This window comes from Lissotriton helveticus, chromosome 1_1 (assembly GCF_964261635.1).
Source record: "Lissotriton helveticus chromosome 1_1, aLisHel1.1, whole genome shotgun sequence".
Classification (NCBI taxonomy): domain Eukaryota; kingdom Metazoa; phylum Chordata; class Amphibia; order Caudata; family Salamandridae; genus Lissotriton; species Lissotriton helveticus.
In genome coordinates, this window is record NC_136057.1 from 232,517,668 (window position 1) to 232,534,838 (window position 17,171).

Here is a 17,171-nt window from a genome sequence, read left to right on the forward strand (position 1 = left end):
ACAGTATTTACGGGCTATCCAGTGTTTGCCTCGGTATTTCGCCTCCCTGGCAGCCTCCTCCTCATACCTTGACAGTGTCTCCCTAAAGGTAGCATGCAGTTCTGGGTCAGTGTCTGATACCATGCGGAGTTCCAGAGCCCGCAGTTCCTTTTCAAGTGTGGTGATGGAATGTAAGATATCACGAAGTACCCCGTGGCTCTTAGATATGCAGTACCCCCTGACAGTGACCTTGAACGCCTCCCATATGTGCTCGACTGATTCAACCGACCCCTTGTTTCTAGGAAAGAACTCCGCTATCTCCTCCCCCAGCTCAGTGCGAAACAGGTTATCCAGAAGCACGTCAGGGCGTAGTCTCCACTGCGGTCGCGGACTGTCCCACCCAGGAGTACGAAACCGCAAAAGCACAGGGCCGTGGTCAGAGTAGGTTCTCGGTAGGTGAGTCACTCCCACCAGCTCCGCAGCAACCCCCCTAGTGACTAAGAAGTAATCCAAGCGTGCCCATGTCCCGGTATGAGAAGTGAAGTGGGTACCCTCCCTTTCATGAGGATGTAAGTGTCTCCAGGCATCTAAAAGACCACCCTCCTCCACAACTCCCTCCAGTGCCTCACTGGCCCTAGGCTTATAGGAGCCAACACCATCCGCCCTGTCTAAGGTGGGTACCAGCGCTAGGTTGAAATCCCCACCCCATACTATGTGTCGTGCCCCAACCGCCACAATCCTACCCCATAGAGTGGTGAAAAAGGCAGGTGAGTCAACATTCGGCGCATATATGGACACAAACAGGTACAGATCACGGCCCACTCTACCCCACAACAGAGCATAACAACCCTCCCTGTCTGCCACTTCCCCACATTTGTGAAAAGGCACAGTGCGGGCAACGAGAATTGCCACTCCTCTGGCATAAGTCGAATAAGAGGAAAAGATACGGTGTCCGGCCCATCGTTTCGCAAAAGTGGCGCTACCCTGTGCGGGCAGATGAGTTTCTTGCAACATGGCCACCCGTATACAATGTCTATCAAGGTAGGCAATAACATTTCGGCATTTCTTAGCATTGTTCAATCCGCGGACATTCCAAGATAAGCATGTCAGTTGCGCATTCGCAGTCAAAGCAGCCATGGACAGAGCAACAATGAATAAGGTAGTGCCCGAGAGGGCCGCAAAATGTAACCACCCCCGCCTTGCCAGTGCCAACGTCTACACCAGGTTATTGCAGATATACACAGTTCAGTCAATGAAAGCCTCTCAGAGTCCATCCTCCCCCCACCCACCCCAGCATCCCAATCATGCCAGTGGCCGCGGAACCCCCCCCAGAAGCCCCCCCTCCTCCCACCTCCCCCCAACTGTAGTGGTATGAACAACAATAACAGCAACAAGACTGTGGGGATCGCCCAGTAGGGGTAAAACATAGAGTGCGCACAGCCATTTCCCGGTCCGTAGCTCCAGAACTGTAACCGCCCTCGGTGGAGACTAGGGACGAGAAAGTGGTCCTTGGTGTACGTTACCACAGGGGTGCAGAGTCCATGCAGGTCCATCGATCATGAATCGCCCCGAAGTCTGAAGTCCGAGCCGCTGGATGACCGCCAGCTGCCGTGGAGAAGACTCGATCCGTAGTGCACATGGACAGCTATTCATCATGTGGCGCTGGTGACAGGTCGGCATCGTCCTGTTCATCAGCAGCAGCGCCGTCTGCTCTGCGCTCCCTACGTATCGATTTTAGGTAGTCCTCTGCCTTTTGCGGGTTGGTGAAAAACCTCTGCTTACCCTGGTGGGTCACTCGAAGCTTCGCAGGGTATAAGAGAGCATAGTCTATCTGAGCCTCTCGTAGCTTTTTCTTCACCGGCAGAAACTTTCGCCGTTCATCCTGAACCATCGGCGTGAAGTCCGGGTAGACAGAGAAGGTAATTCCATTAAATTGCAGTGATTTTTGAGTGCGGGCCGCCCTGAGAGCAGTGTCACGATCACGGTAATTCAAAAGCCGCGCAATGATGGGCCTTGGTGGAAGGCCAGGCTTGGGCACAGGCGCCAGGGAGCGGTGGGCCCTCTCCACAATGAATTGAGGCGAGAAAGCATCCTCTCCTATCGAGCCTCTGAGCAATCTTTCAACGTATAGTTCCATCCTACCCGTATCTGTAGATTCCGGCACATTCGTGATGCGTATGTTGTTCCGGCGGCTTCGCGCGTCCAGGTCCTCGTTCTTTGCCGCTATAATCCGGAGTAAGTTATCCATCCTGGCCAGTTGCGTCGTATGGGTCGTGGCGACATCGGTGTTATCGGATATCCGCTGCTCCGCAGTCGTGATCCGCTCCTCATGGCGGTCGACCTTGTGTACCAAAGCATCCAGCCGGGCCGTGACGCCGTCCACTTTCTCCACGACAGTGGCGAAACCCTGCCTCATCTCTTGAATCAGGCTGGTAAGATCCACATCATTAGTAGGAGGCGGAGTAGGCAGCGAAGAAGATGCGCTGGACCCAGGATTCATCTGCACCGATTTGGCGCCTTTTTTCACACTGTTGAAGCTCAGTTTTGGCTGACGATTCTCAGTCCGTCCCATAGCGGTGTCCGGGGGATGGCTTCCGGGCCGTGGAGCAGAGTGGTGGTAGAATCTGCGGCCGTGGGATAGATGAGTGCAGTCCACCCAGAGAATGCACAGCCGTCAGTGGACAGGAGAGAGCAAACGCAGGGCCGCCAAAGGGGCTGCGAGGGGGGCCCAATCTGCAAGCGGCGCTACGTGGCAACCAAGCGCTGTGATGGTGAGGGGGTCCAGCAGCCAACAGTAGTGGATCGTGGTAATAGATGCTCCCCGCCCAGTGCCAGCAGGGAAGCGGCCCGGGTATATATTGCTGCTGCAGGCAGTGTGATCCAATCAAGCAGGGCAAAGGATGGCAGGACCCCACTGTGTAGTGCGCAGTGAAGGGTTGTAGCACTCAGGGGGGCAGTCCAGGGCCTCTCCACGTGACAGCCACGCACCCGCCAAGCAGGCGACAGCCCCCCCCCCCACTCGTCCGCTAGTGCAGAAGCTTGATGGCAGCAGGAGTGGCGCGTGATGGTAGCGCCGAGTGCGAGGGGGCTAGTCCCGACCCTGGATCAGCGGTTCCGATTGCTCGCGCTGCTTAGCATAGGAGCTGCAGCGGGCAGAGAGTCGGAGCGATGGTTCGTGGGGGCCGCCCGGCCCAGCAGGCTCCTCCGCCGAGTGGGAAGGAGATCCTTTCCTAGCGCCGATAACGGGAGCCAGCAGGAGGGGGGGGGGTCTCGCGGCAGAAAGGACAGCAGCCGCTTACCTCCGTTGAAGCCCCCCCGCGATGTCTCCGCAGGAGATCGGTGTCCGCGGCGATCTGCGGCCCAAAGCCTCGTGACAGTCCCCGGGGTCGCGCAGCAGCAGCGGCCGGCCACACGCTCACAGCAGCTCCAGAGCGAGCACCGGATAGAACTCCAGCAGCCTGTAACTCCGGCCCTGGAGCACGTAGGGACTTCAGAGTTTGGTCGAGTGTCTATGGCGATGACCTGAAGCAGGGTCCAAAAGGTGGAGGTAATACAGCACTCCGTGGCACAGGATATGTTAAGGATTATTTACCAAGGAGCGGGAGCTACGCACCTAGGCAGCCATTCCGCAAGCGCGCCCTCTAGCGCCCCCTTTTAGTGCACATACTTAAATAATGAGCTGTGACATTTAAACTGCATTCCCAAATAGGTATCAGTAGGTCAAATCAGCCTACATTTAGTCGGGGGAAACGTCAGGTACATCCCAGGGCATGTACAATTTGGAGCAGCAAGCACCAACATCGTAGAGGATTTTTAATGTATGTTAAGATGAATGTGATAATGATGACTGGAAATAAAAGTATCAAAATAAACAGAATGTATAGAAAAGATAAAGGAAATCTTTTAAGTCGTAAGCAATGAAAATACTGAGGAGCAGCGCAAATCGAGATATATGGCAGGATAATAATGAGCAAAGTCTTGTAAAGTTTTGCCAGTAAGAGCCAATAAAAGAGTGTTTGTAAAGAAATATATTAAAAGCAAAGTACTTTGTGTGTTGAAGCAATAACGTATGTGATGTCACTAGCATTGACAGTCAAGTTAGTTAATAATTGCAAATAGTTTTGAAGTTTAGATTCAGTAGTGCCTGGGCTAGTTGGAAAGTCATTGAATTGTAAAAAGATGCTATAGATCAGTATATGTTGAATTGAATCCTTGTTTCTAACTTTCCTTCTCCTGCTTGTAACTTATTAATTTCATTCATTTTCGCTGTAGGCAATTCAGATCATGAATGGCATCCTACAGATCTGTCTGGGAGTCTATCTCTTCGTCACTCCCTTATCAAGGGTTCTAATCATCGTTCTCAGCGGAGTGACATTCTGGGGATCTATCTTTGTAAGTATACACTTTTTAAAGGAAGACGCTTAACTCTGGGCACAAGAAAACACGTTTTATCATTTATTTTGCAGCATTGTCTGTGGGAAATACCTTGTGTATTGTGTGAGGGGCGTGAGGCACGTGGATAGCGTGTATCCAGAACTCAGGATTGATAACATTGCTAAATTCACTCAACTCACCTAGGGATAACTATGGGCAACTTGGGGACCATACCAAATTCACTTAGATAAGGATTGGGTTGGTTGTTTCATAGCTCTGATTTCTTAGGACCTATGCTTGTCCTGAGGAACCATAGTGCAGTTCACTAAGGAGGCCAGACAACCTCAAAGGTGTTACCGTCTCTCCATGCTGGGTGTGTTCTTACGTACAAGAGGTGACAGGAACATGAGTGAGGATGAACGTCATTCATGAATGGAGACATGCTAGTTAAAACATTCTATGAGTGAATTTCATTTGGCATAGTGGCCCAAAACCCATATGGAAGGACTCCCTTTATTTGATTTGAATTTTGTAGAGTGCAAAGTTTGCCCTAGGGCACCTTAGCGCTGCCTGTACAAAAAAGGAGGACCCATCGTCTGAGGTCTACAAAGAACAGGTGAACAGCCATGTTAGTGGCATTCTAAAGCCAGGAAGTTAGAGATATTTCTTAAGTGTTCTGGCATTTGGTTCCAAAGGCAAGAGGTGACATCTGAAAATCTTCTACCGCCCCAAGAGGCTTTGTGAATGTGAGGAATCAACACTTTTTTGGCTGTGAATGAAGGCAGTGATCTGCTTTGAATGTACCAAGAAAATTTGTTTTGAAGAAAGTGGTAATAGATGCTCCCCGCCCAGTGCCAGCAGGGAAGCGGCCCGGGTATATAACCCTTGAAGATACAATGCTTTGTGGGCAATGCAGAGTGCCTTTAAGGCAACTCTGTTTTTTAACTGGTAGCCAGTGGAGTTATTCCCTGGGTTTGGAAACAGGTTTACATTTTTTGATCTTTTTCAGATCCCTGAATCCTGCATTTTGCAGTCCTTGAAATCTTCCCAAAATACACTGCTGGGCACCATCATAAAGGGTGCTACGGTAATCTAGCTTTACTATCTCTAGAGACGTGATCACTGTCTTCTGTAGATCAATGGTAAGAAAGGAAGAATGTTCCTAAGAACTTTTAGAATATGGAAGCATATGGAGGTCAAATGATTAGATGGGTCCCTGAAGGAAAGCTGGTGTCAAGGTGTCAAAATTATTCTTAGATTCCTTGAATTAACCACTGGGACTGGAAGAGAGCCCAGGGCTTGAGGCCATCAAGAATTGTGCCAGAAAAAGGTATCCTGCCCCAAGAGGAGAACCTCTGACATTCCAGAGTTTAATTTGAGACAATGGGAAGTTATCCAGTTGAAAATGGCACTCATGCATTCATTGAAGCGTAAGACCACCTCTTCAATATTTTTATTTATGGGAACAATAATTTGAATGTCATCCACGTAAGACAGTGTGGAAAAGCTATAAGACCTTATCAATCCCATAAGAGGGGCCACATATATATTAAATACGGTGGGATTTATTTAAAAGCCTTGCGGAACACCTCAAGGCTGGGAGAATGGCTTTGACGTAAAATCTCGAAAATTGACCGTTTGTTCCCTCTCATCAGCAAAGGAGCAAAGTAGCTTGAAAGCCAAGCTTTGGACATATCTCCAACAAGTGTTGTTACAGAATTCCGTAGCTTACTGTGTCAAAGGCTGCAGATAGATTCAAAAGGACCACTGCAGCCTTATCTGCCCGGTCAAGAATTGCCCTCACCTCGTTTTGAAACTATGACTAGCGCTGTCATCGCACTGTGGGCTTTCCTAAACCCGAACTGGGAGTTATCCAGGATACCATTCTAATCCAGGAAAATTGAAAGTGAGTTGTTAAGCTGTCTTTCTAGTACTTTGGCTAAAAGAGTGGTCTTGATATTGGGGGGTTATTTTTTTTCTCCCACTGGGTTGTGAGTTGGTTCTTTTAAAAGTGGCAAAATGAAGGCCGTTTTCCATTCCAAAAGAAAACTTCTGAATTTAGGATATCATTAAACAGCAGGGAAAGTGGAAGTACATTAAAGTCAGCTATTTTATGCAGCACACTGGTAGGGCATGGGTCATAGGGGGCTCCAGACTTGGTTAGTTTTCTAAGTTCCATCATTCGTCCGGATACTCACTAAAATTTGGTTGAATTTGTTCTGATCGAGTGATAGCTTGAGTTGAGACATCATTCTTGTTGTTGACGATAAGGTAATTAAAAGCCTCTTCAACTTTATTTCCGAAAAAAGTCGCTAAGTTATCACAAAGCTGTTGAGTGGGAGTTGTAGTAGGAGAAACTGAGAGTAGAGAGGTTAGATACTTTTAGACCTGTCAGCCCTAGGGTGGTCTTCCCCTATTTTTTTCACCCATGCCTCATTGTTCCCACCCTCTTTTTCGTTGGCCTTATGTCTCCGCGCACCTTCCCATTGCTAACCAATGCTAAGGTGCAGGTGCTCTCTTCCCCTAACATGGCTGCCACTGGCCCCTGCTACTGCAGCGTGGTCTTTTTAGTAGCACTCTAGTTGCCAGGATCTGGCTGGAACCCTTAAACATTGTTGCCATACCAGCCTGCCTTGCCTGCCCATAGCTAGAGTAGGGAAGCTCCTGGAACCTTCTAGAATAGGGGCGGGGCCTGCTTTTGCAGCCTTAGAGAGTGGTCACCTGACCTGGGCATAAATAAAGAAAAGGAGGGAAAGTTTTTAGTCAGTTGGGGCATCACTGACCTGGGGAATCTACGCAGGAGACTTAGGCGGTAGGGCCTAGTCAGAAACCTATGCCACTGGGGGTGACAGGGTTTAGGCGCTGCCCACTAAGCTGTGTGAGGAACACTGAACTAGCCCACTGATATGGCCCGGCGGGAGGGGAACCCAGGGACCACCTGCAGTGACCTGCTGAGGAATCCTGTCAGCAGCCTTCAACTCAAACCCCCCTCTTCAAGCAACTACCTACTAAGGGCGCAGGAACCACCAAGCGCCAAGAAGAAACCTCCCTGTGCTAACAAGGACTGCTGGGGATCAACCAGGTACCGGGCTGTGCCATCTCTGCCCCCTCTGCCTTCACCTGTGCCACTGGGCTGTCCTGCCTAACCCACTGCTGAGCTGTCTGCCCTACCTATCCAGCGCTGTAGACTGCCAGAATTGTTGTGCCTTAACAGCGCTGTACTTGTCTCCACGAGCGCTAGCTTGACCAGAACTGCTGTAACTGCCCCCCCACCCCCCGAAGCGCCACAAAGTGCCTGGGCGCTATTCCTGTCCTGCTAGCGCTGGGCTGCCCAAAGGGCCGCTGCCCATTCGAGCACTGTGACTCCCAAGGTGCTAGAAGTACCAAGCGCCCTTCTGCTCCCTCGCGCTGTGCCCTGAGAGAGGGAGTGCCGACCTGCCTCGTGGCGTCCCCCGCCCTGAAGCGCTGAGGCGGAGAAGCACTATTGCAGGCTACACTCACCGCCGCGGCCCCAGCGCCACTTGTGGAGACCTCTGCGGCCATCGACATCCTCCCGGCGGCCCTCGGCGCCAGGAGAGGGCCGCCGCTGCTCCGCGCTAGGCCGCACTAGGCCCGACGAGGCCTGAAGCCTCAACCCACCATCACGTGGGGCGTCACGGGCCCGCCCCCGCCAATGCCGCGCAGTGATTGGCCGCGTGGCCGTGCCCCAGCAAGCGAGCCTCGGATTGGCTCTGGGGCTCGGCACACGCCAATGCTGCCCGCCATTGGGGGAAATAGCCATGCCCACTCCCTGACACGCCCGGACTGGTCCCGAGGCCGGAGGAGACAACAGGAGACCCGGGACCGGTCTCCCAGCCTGTCGGACCCCCCCTGACCAGACATTTATTTATTTATTTATTTATTTACTGACATTTATAAAGCACGAACGAATACCCATAGGCGTCTCGGCGCTAGACTACAGTAATGTCCCCCCCCAATGGTGAAGTTCATGCGGGCTGGTGTGCTGTGTTATTGGTTGAATAACCACGTCTTCAGTCTTTTCCGAAACTGTAGGAGTGAGGGACTGGTTTTTACGTGGTATGGCAGAGTATTCCAGATTTTAGGAGTCGCAACTAGAAAGCGGCGGTCGCCCCAGGAGACTGTTCTGCTACGTGGGACCACCAGTTGATTGAGTGATGTGGATCGGAGCTTTCTGACCGGGTTGTAAGGTATTAATTGGTCTTTAAGGAAGCGAGGCCCTTGATCCTGCATCACTTTATAAACTGTGCACAGTGATTTAAACTTTATCCTGTTTTGGATGGTCAACCAATGGTAGGTCCTCAAAGTATCTGAAATGGGTGCGAATTTAGGCTTCTTAGACAGCAAACGTGCAGCCGCCTTCTGTACAGTCTGCAGCTTTTTAGTGACTCTGGTTTGTGCATTCAGAAAGAGTCCATTGCAATAGTCTAAGGATGTTAAAACCAATGAAGTAACCAGGGTCTTGGCGGCCGTGTCCGGCAAAAAAGGAATGATTTTCCTTATCATTCTGAGTATAAAATGGGCCATGGACGCTACCTTATTAGCATGTGCCATAAAATTGAGCTGGTCGTCAAAGGTAACTCCCAGGTTTCTAACCTTGGAGGTAGGGCAAGGTGGAGTGCCAAAGGCCGATGGCCACCAGGTTGCAGACCAGGCTGGCGAGAGAGTACCAAAGACGACCACCTCCGTTTTATCGGAATTGAGCTTCAGGCAGTTTCTTGCCATCCACTCACCAATAGCAATCATTCCATTTTGGAACCGTTCTGCTACCTCCTGCCCATCACCCTTAATGGCCAACACCAATTGCGTGTCGTCTGCGTATGAGGTTAGGCTCATCCCGTGTGCTTTGATGACACTAGCAAGGTCCGACACATATATGTTAAATAGTGTCGGACTTAGGGATGAGCCTTGGGGAACCCCACACGGTAACGACAGATTGGCTGATTGGAATGGTCCTAATGTGACCGCCTGAGTTCTGTTGGCCAGGAAGGAAGCAAGCAGATCTCTCGCAGTGAACTGAATACCCATCTTTCCGACACGGTCGACCAAGGTCTTATGGTCGACCGTGTCGAAGGCTGCTGAGAGATCCAGGAGTACCAGCAATGCTGTTCCTCCTTGGTCACGGATGAGTCTAATGTCATCCGCTGCTTTGATGAGAGCGGTTTCCGTACCATGGTTTTTACGGAAACCAAACTGAGTGTCATCAAGCAAGTTATTTCTTTCTATGTGTTCCGATAGCTGCTGGTTCATGGCCTTTTCCGTCACTTTAGCTAGAAAAGGGAGACTTGCTATAGGCCGGTAGTTTTTCAATTCCTGTCTATCTAGATTTGGCTTTTTGAGCAGAGGTTTGATCAGCGTATTTTTCAATGAGTCAGGATAGGTCCCAGAACTCAATATCGTGTTGCAGACATGGGTAATAATTGGAATAATTGTATCTGATAACATGACTAGCACCGAAGTAGGACAGGGGTCCAGGGCTGATCCTGATTTGATAGATCTCACTATGATCTTTCTTTGATCGATCGTTAAGGGTTTAAAACTAGTCATGGTGTTTCCCAGGATGGTCGGGGGGGTGGAAGTACTACTGATATTAGATTCTGAGGCAAAAGCTTGGTAAATGTTGTTTACCCTCGAGAAAAAAAACTCGGACAAGGCATCGCATAATAATTGTGATGGGGGCGGATTTAGGTCTGGTGTGTTACCGAATAGGGTTTTGGCAATGTTGTACAGTTGCTTGCTGGAATTTTTTGCTTTTTCTATGTGTAGCGAAAAAAAGTGCTTTTTTGCTGCCGTTATCATAGTTTTGTAGGTGGCGAGAGCTTCTTTGTATTTATTCTTGTTTTCACTATCATAAGTTCTACGCCAGTGCCTTTCCCTATTCCTAGTTAATTGTTTTTGAGTTTTTAGCTCTTCTGTGTACCACTGAGCAGTCGGCGTGCTCCTATTTCTTGAGTGGGATTTGGTAGGTACCAGCTGAATCGTGGCATCGCCCAGCCATTCATGGAATTGGTGAGTCGCGATGCTAGGATCATTGGATAGGTCAGGACTGGTGTTGTTCAAGAGTATATTTAGATCATTATAATTTATGTCCTTCCATGCTTTAAACGTGCCTAGCTTCGGGTAAGAGATCTTCTTCCTCGATGATCCTTTAATAGTAAGGCTACTAAATATGGCCGAATGATCTGTCCAGGTCATGGGGAGAATTTCAGTTACATTTAAGCCTTCAACGTTGGTAAACATACCATCCAGCGTGTGTCCTGCCTGGTGGGTGGGAGCCATGACCAATTGCCTAAGGCCTATAATTTCTAGGTCTGATGTGAGGGCGATGGTATCTTTATCATTATTTTGTTCCAAATAAAAATTAAAATCGCCCATAACTGTGGTGGACTCTTCAGTAGCTATTGATTCTATTATGGTACTTAAATTGGTGAGGAACGCTGCTCTGGTCCCAGGAGGTCGATAAAGAAGCACTCCCTTAAAGCTAAAAAGAGGTGTGAATTTTATGTTAAAATGTATTGCTTCGCATGATGTGGCAGGAATAGGTGAGATGCGGACCTCAAATTGGTCTCTTACTATAATGGCCAACCCTCCGCCTCTCTTTCTGGCCCTATCCTGCCGGTAGGCGTTGTAGCCTGGTGGAACTGCCGTAACGAAGTCGGGGGTGGATGCCTCATCCGTCCATGTTTCTGTAATATAGAGGGCATCTAAATTGTGATCGATGATGAGGTCCGCTATCTCTTGGCAGTGTTTGCTCAGGGATCGCGCGTTGATGAGGGCCATGGCAACGTGCTTCTTACAGACATTTTTTCGTACTTTAGTAGGGATAGTACAATTATGAAAGGGAATTATGGTGTCACAGTGAGAGCATTTTGTGTTAGCGTCCATGGGAGTATGCGACAAGTCAAAATTTTTACAGTGAGGGGCGTAGGTTGGGCGAAGCTGCAATAGAGTACTACGTTTGTACGAGAAGGTAGGAGCAGGGGTCATGGCCCTGGGCCCGGTCCCGGCGCGGACAGGCGCAGACGGGTTTGCCTTTGGCGCGCCTTCGGCGCGCCGCCGGCGCGCCCGCTGCGCCCGCCCGCTGCGCCCGCCCGCTGCGCGGACGGAAATGCATCTCCTTATATCCGGTGTGAGGAGGGTGGGAAGCGTCCAGCATCTGCAGCGCTACCCCTCCCTCACCCAAGATGGCCGAACCCTTCTCTCCAGGCGCCACGGGGTGACAATGCGCTCTGGGAGTCGGTTCGAGGGGGCAGGGACCCGTGCAGTAGTTCTTAGTCAACGATACTGCCAAGTACAAGTATCAAGGTATTTTAAAATAAATTGTGAACACGTGCGGCAATTTTTTAAAATCAAACAACCAACACAGTAAAATAGAACATTCAAAGTGCATCAGCGCAAGGGGCCCGGGGAGGCCCGAAGAAAGAGGTAAACCCCCGAGGAGGAGGGCGAAAGGCCGGCGGAGGCCCGAGTTCGCCCCTCCCCTGGGGAACACTGTTGTTGGGCCCCATTTGCCCTAACTAGCCAAAGAAGGCCCCTGAACTGGGCCCAAGCCCTGTAAGACCTATTTGGGGCCTGGAGTTAGTGAAGTTAACCCCGTGTTGGGGGACTGTTGGCTCAAACCTGCCCCTAGGAGTAGTTGTGACCTGTTTATCCTGTTCAATGAGATGTTGCCTGACTCCTAATGACATGTTCAACTCGTCTAATGAAATGTTTATCCTTGCCTGGTGACCTTTTGATTCTCACTTGAGGAAATGTCTATTCTCACCTGAGGAAATGTTTATCTTTACCAGATGAAAGGTTTTATTCTTACCTAATGAAATGGTTATTGATGCATCCTAGGGTGATTATTGAATTGCTCCCTTTGCTCCCCTGATGAACTGCCTTTAATGAGTTATTGCTACTGTGACTATTGATTTGCTCTAAATGATTTACAAAACATGATCTTGATTTAGATAAAAGCTACTTGATTTTTACTCAAACTCACTGGTGTGGTGTCAGTCATTGTGTGCGTTTCCTGTCTCAGTGGATGTGTGTGCTGTAAGGTCACTTTACACTTAAGCTTTCCGGTGCCTACCTGCTTGAGCCAAGCTACCCCCCGGGCAACTGGTGACCCCAGTTCCTACATTTGTTGGCGAGTGGTGGGATAAGGACCTGTGGCTATGCAGCACCCTCCAGTGAGGGATGTATGACGTTACAACGCATACTTTTACAACGCCTACCTTTACATCGCAAGTTTTACAACGAATACCATTATAACGCATAATGCTTTAGGGCGCTGGATAGTGAATAGTTTAATTTACTATTCCAACTCCAGTCCCCGTTGATAGTAGGGAAGGTTATTGGATAGTAAATTAACCTATTCCCTATCCTAGAGCGCCCCCGAGCGCTATGCGTTGTAATAGTTTGCGTTGTAAAAGTTGCGTTGTAATGGTAGTTCGTTGTAAAAGTTTAGTTGTAAAGGCTGTATACCTCCAGTGAGACAGAGTGCGCCGCAATCAGACGAGACACCTGTTGTGTACGCAAGCCTACTCAATTGACCCCCCCACTGTCTTACCTGAGGTTGTAGAGTCCTGTTTTGACCCAATACTGTTACCTACGTCCTAGTGTCTTTCCCTTTGAGTATCTGGGTCCTCACCTGTCAAAATGGAGTTCCAGTTAGCCGACCTGGAAGAGTATACAGTGGTGCAGCTAAGGGAATTTTGGCAGGGGATAGGGGTGCCGGTTTGGCGGAGAGCCGCAAAGGAGGAGTTCCGTACAGCCTTGAGGGCATGGGTAAGGGCCCACCCAGAGGGGAGAGGGGATGGGGAACAGGAGGGGCAGGGCACACAAGGGGAGGTGGGTGCTCCAGGAGAACTAGACCTACTCAATGTTGATGTTACTGAAAATGTGTTGCCAGGAAGACGTTCCAGGGCAAGTAGTAGTGGGTCTAGAAGGAGTACGTCGTCGCAGGAATATGAGGACAGGAGGAAGGAGAGGCAATTGAAATGGGAGCTTGCTAAGCTAGAACATGAGAGGGAGAGAGAAAGGGAAGATAAAAAGTTTGCAATGGAAGAATAGAAGCTGGCGCACGAGCTTCAGCTTAAGGAGCTGGAGCTGCGAGCATTGCAATTAAGTGCGCCAGGAAGTCCTAATGGTGGCAGCGTACCAGAGGCTCAACATGAGCCTAAGTTTTGGTTACCCAAAGAGGTGATAGCGAGTTACACTCAGGGGGATGACATCGCCAAGTGGTTGGAGGCATATGAGGTGGCCTTGACAGCCCATGGGGTGCCTGAGAGCTACTGGGGAGGTGGCCTGTACCGATACATACCCCCCAATGTCAGGGACACCCTCCTGTACCTAGATAAGGCGGACCAATTCAGGTATCCCCCCATGAAGGAGGTACTACTTAAAAAGTTTGGCCTCAACACCGAAAGATATCGCCAGAAGTTCCGAGGCAGCCATAAGCTGTCCACACAGTATTGGGTGGACTTTTTCGATTATGCCCGTAAGGCTCTGGATGGTTGGGTGCGTGGCAGCGAGGTGCATGATTATAAGGGCCTGTACAACTTATTTCTGAGAGAGCACCTCTTGGATAAATGTTTTCCGGAGCTGCGCCAACATCTGGTGGACCGCAAACTGGCTGATCCCCGTGAGCTTGCGGAGGAGGCGGATACTTGGGTTAGCACCCGGGTGTCTCACAAGGGCCCCGGGGGAGATGGCCCGAAAGGCGGACAGGGTTTCCCCCAGAAGAAAGAGGAGGGAGATAAAAAAGAAGGAGTTCTCACGAGGCCCCCAAAACAGACAGTTTGGGAAAGGAGTAGGAACCCCACCTCAGTCCAGTTCCCCAAATCCCACTTACCCTGACAAGAGTCAGCAGCCAAGAATTGTCCGTTGCTACGAATTCGGGGAGGTTGGACACTACAAGGGGGATCCCCAGTGTTGCAAAAGACCCCCAGGCCCCACAGGTGGCAAGAGTCCCGGGGTGGCTAGTGTAGCACTTGGGATGGAGCTGCCCCTAGATAGGGAAGGGGAGTGGACAGGCCTGACCCTGGTTTCACTCTGGGACAGAGAGATGGTCCCAGTGGCGCCCTTACCATCGAACACTGCTAAGTACCAGCAGAGGGTGAAGGTTAATGGGGAGGAGGTGGAGGCTCTGAGGGACACAGGTACCAGCATGACCACCGTAGTGAGGCGGCTGGTGTCCCCTGAGCAAGTGATCCCTGATGTGTTCCATCCGGCCGTGTTGGCTGACAGCAGCCTGAGTTACTATCCCGTGGCTCAGGTTCCCTTTGAGTGGGGAGGAGTGAAAGGCCCGTTGAGAGTTGCTATAAGCCCTGCCTTGCCTGTGGACTGTCTGCTAGGAAACGAACTGGAACATACCGCCTGGAAGGAAGTAGAGTTTAAGGCCCACACTGAGATGCTGAGGTTACCAGGATGGACTTGGGTGGTCTCGAGGTCCATGGCTGCCCGGCAAAGAACTCAACCCGGGTCGGAGCCTGAAACTACGTCCCAACCAAATGCCAGTCCAGAGGAGAATGGAGTGGAGGACACACCCCGTGTGATGGATGGGGAGCCCGCGGAGGTAACCCCGGAGTCCGCGGAGGTGAATGTTGTTCCCGTGGGGGACTTGCCGACCCTTGCTGAGTGGCATGTAGAAGGAGGGCCTACCCGGGAGGAATTCTGTCGGGCGCAGAGAGAGTGCCCCAAGCTTGAAGGCATGCGGCGGCAGGCCGAAGCCCAAGTGACCAACCAAGAGACTGGCAGTTATCATTTGTACTGGGAGGATGGCCTCCTCTACAGTGAGCCTAAGGTTCCGGTGCATGGATCCTCGAGGGCCTTAGTGGTCCCCCAATGCTACCGGGCCTTCCGATTGGAATTGGCGCATGAGATACCTTTGGCTGGACACCTGGGCCAGGACAAGACCTTTGCGCAGCTAGTCCTACATTTTCATTGGCCCAGGATGATAGTTGCCTCTGACACCTACTGCAAGACTTGCCAGGCAAGTGGAAAGACTGGGACTAAGGTGAAGGTCCCTTTGGAACCGCTCCCGGTTGTCGCGACCCCTTTTAAGCGGGTCGGAATCGACATTGTTGGGCCGTTGGACCCTACGACCTCTTTGGGACACCGGTTCATTTTTGGTGTTAGTGACCATGCCACCCGGTATCCAGAGGCTATCCCCCTGAGGACCATCACTGCACCTGTGGTGGCGCGGGCCCTGATGGGGATTTTTACCCGAGTGGGATTCCCCAAGGTCGTGGTGTCAGATAGGGGCAAGAACCTCATGCCAGCCTACATGCAGGCCATGTGGAAGGAGTGCGGAGTGACTTATCGGTTCTCCACTCCTTACCACCCCAGGACTAACAGGCTCATAGAGTGCTTCAACAAGACTCTGAAGGGGATGATCCGGAGCCTGCCAGAGGACTTGAGGCTGAAGTGGGACATCCTCCTCCCTTGTCTGCTGTTTTCATACCGCGAGGTACCACAGAAGGGAGTCGGGTTCAGCCCTTTTGAGTTGCTCTATGGCCACCCCATTAGGGGGCCCCTCAGCCTAGTCAAGGAGGGGTGGGAGGAGACTTCGAAGAAGCTTCCCCGTGATGTCGTCAGCTACATGCTGGCATTCTGCAGCAAGATGGCCAAGCTGTGGAAGGAGGCCTCAGACAATCTGGAGGCTAATCAAGCCGTCATGAAGGAGTGGTATGACCGCAATGCTCGGACGGTGGAGTTGGACGCTGGACAGAAGGTGTGGGTCATGGAGCCTGGGGAACTTAGAGCCCTCCAGGACCGGTGGACAGGTCCATACGAGATTGTGGAGCGTCGAGGCCAGACCACCTATGTCGTGGATTTGAAGACCCCCCGACAGCCCCATCGGGTGCTCCACGTCAACCGCCTGAAGCCGCACCATGAGCGATCTGAGCTTGCTCTCCTCATGGTGACGGATGGGAGCGAGGAGGAGGAGAGTGAGCCTCTTCCTGACCTTCTGGCGGCTCAGGAGAAGGATGGATCGGTAGAGGGAGTGGTCCTCTCCCCATCCTTGACCCCAGAGCAAAAGAGGGACTGCCGCCAGGTGTTGGAGCAGTACGCCTCGTTGTTCTCCCTCACGCCTGGAATCACACATCTGTGTACCCATGATGTGGACACAGGGGACAGTCCGCCTGTAAAAACCAAGTCTTACCGGCTGTCCGATAAAGTTAAGAACAGCATCCAGGGTGAGGTGGCCAAAATACTGCTGACAATGACAGGTTTTTAAAAATTCTCATAGTTTCTCAGAGTACTAAGGGGCTGATGGTCAAGATCTGCGATTGATAACTTTTTTAGCTGGGCCAATTTGTTTTCTGCTTCATGTATCTAGTTAAAATATTGGCAAGGTACAATGTCAGGGGCAACTGTAAGGGAGGGTTGGTTACTTACAAAGTCAGAATTGTTGACTTTATTCCAAGACCTGACCAATTTGGCCTGGTTGTTATAATTCATTTGTCATTTGATTTAGACAAAGATTAAACTGAACTTAGCCTATGGAATTCCAAATTCAATGGGGCATTGTACAAGCCCCTATCACCACCACAACGTCATTTATATCGATGTTATGGTGGCGATAGAGGCTGCGCCTTATTTACAAGGTAGCGTTAAGCCACTTAATGTGGCTTAACGCTGCCTTGTACATAAGGCCCCGTTTCATGCTATGGCTAGAGTGGAGGGGGTGGGCAGTGGGTGTTGCGGTGGGCGTTCCACTGCAACTGCACTTAAGACCAGGTAAAACCTGGTCTTAAGTTGGCAAAACAAGGAGAAATGCATTATTTCTCCTCGTTTTTGCTTTTTCCATG

General features: G+C 50.9%; 1 protein-coding gene across 3 annotated transcripts in view; it reads left to right on the forward strand.

The window, feature by feature from the left end:
- Positions 1-17,171, forward strand: part of LOC144788347 (membrane-spanning 4-domains subfamily A member 4A-like) — a 184,498-nt gene that overhangs the window by 42,231 nt on the left and 125,096 nt on the right. For all 3 annotated transcript variants that reach the window (XM_078665345.1, XM_078665347.1, XM_078665346.1), the window contains exon 3: positions 4,252-4,371. In XM_078665345.1, the coding sequence (XP_078521471.1) occupies positions 4,252-4,371 (120 nt within the window). The remainder of the gene's footprint in view (positions 1-4,251; positions 4,372-17,171) is intronic.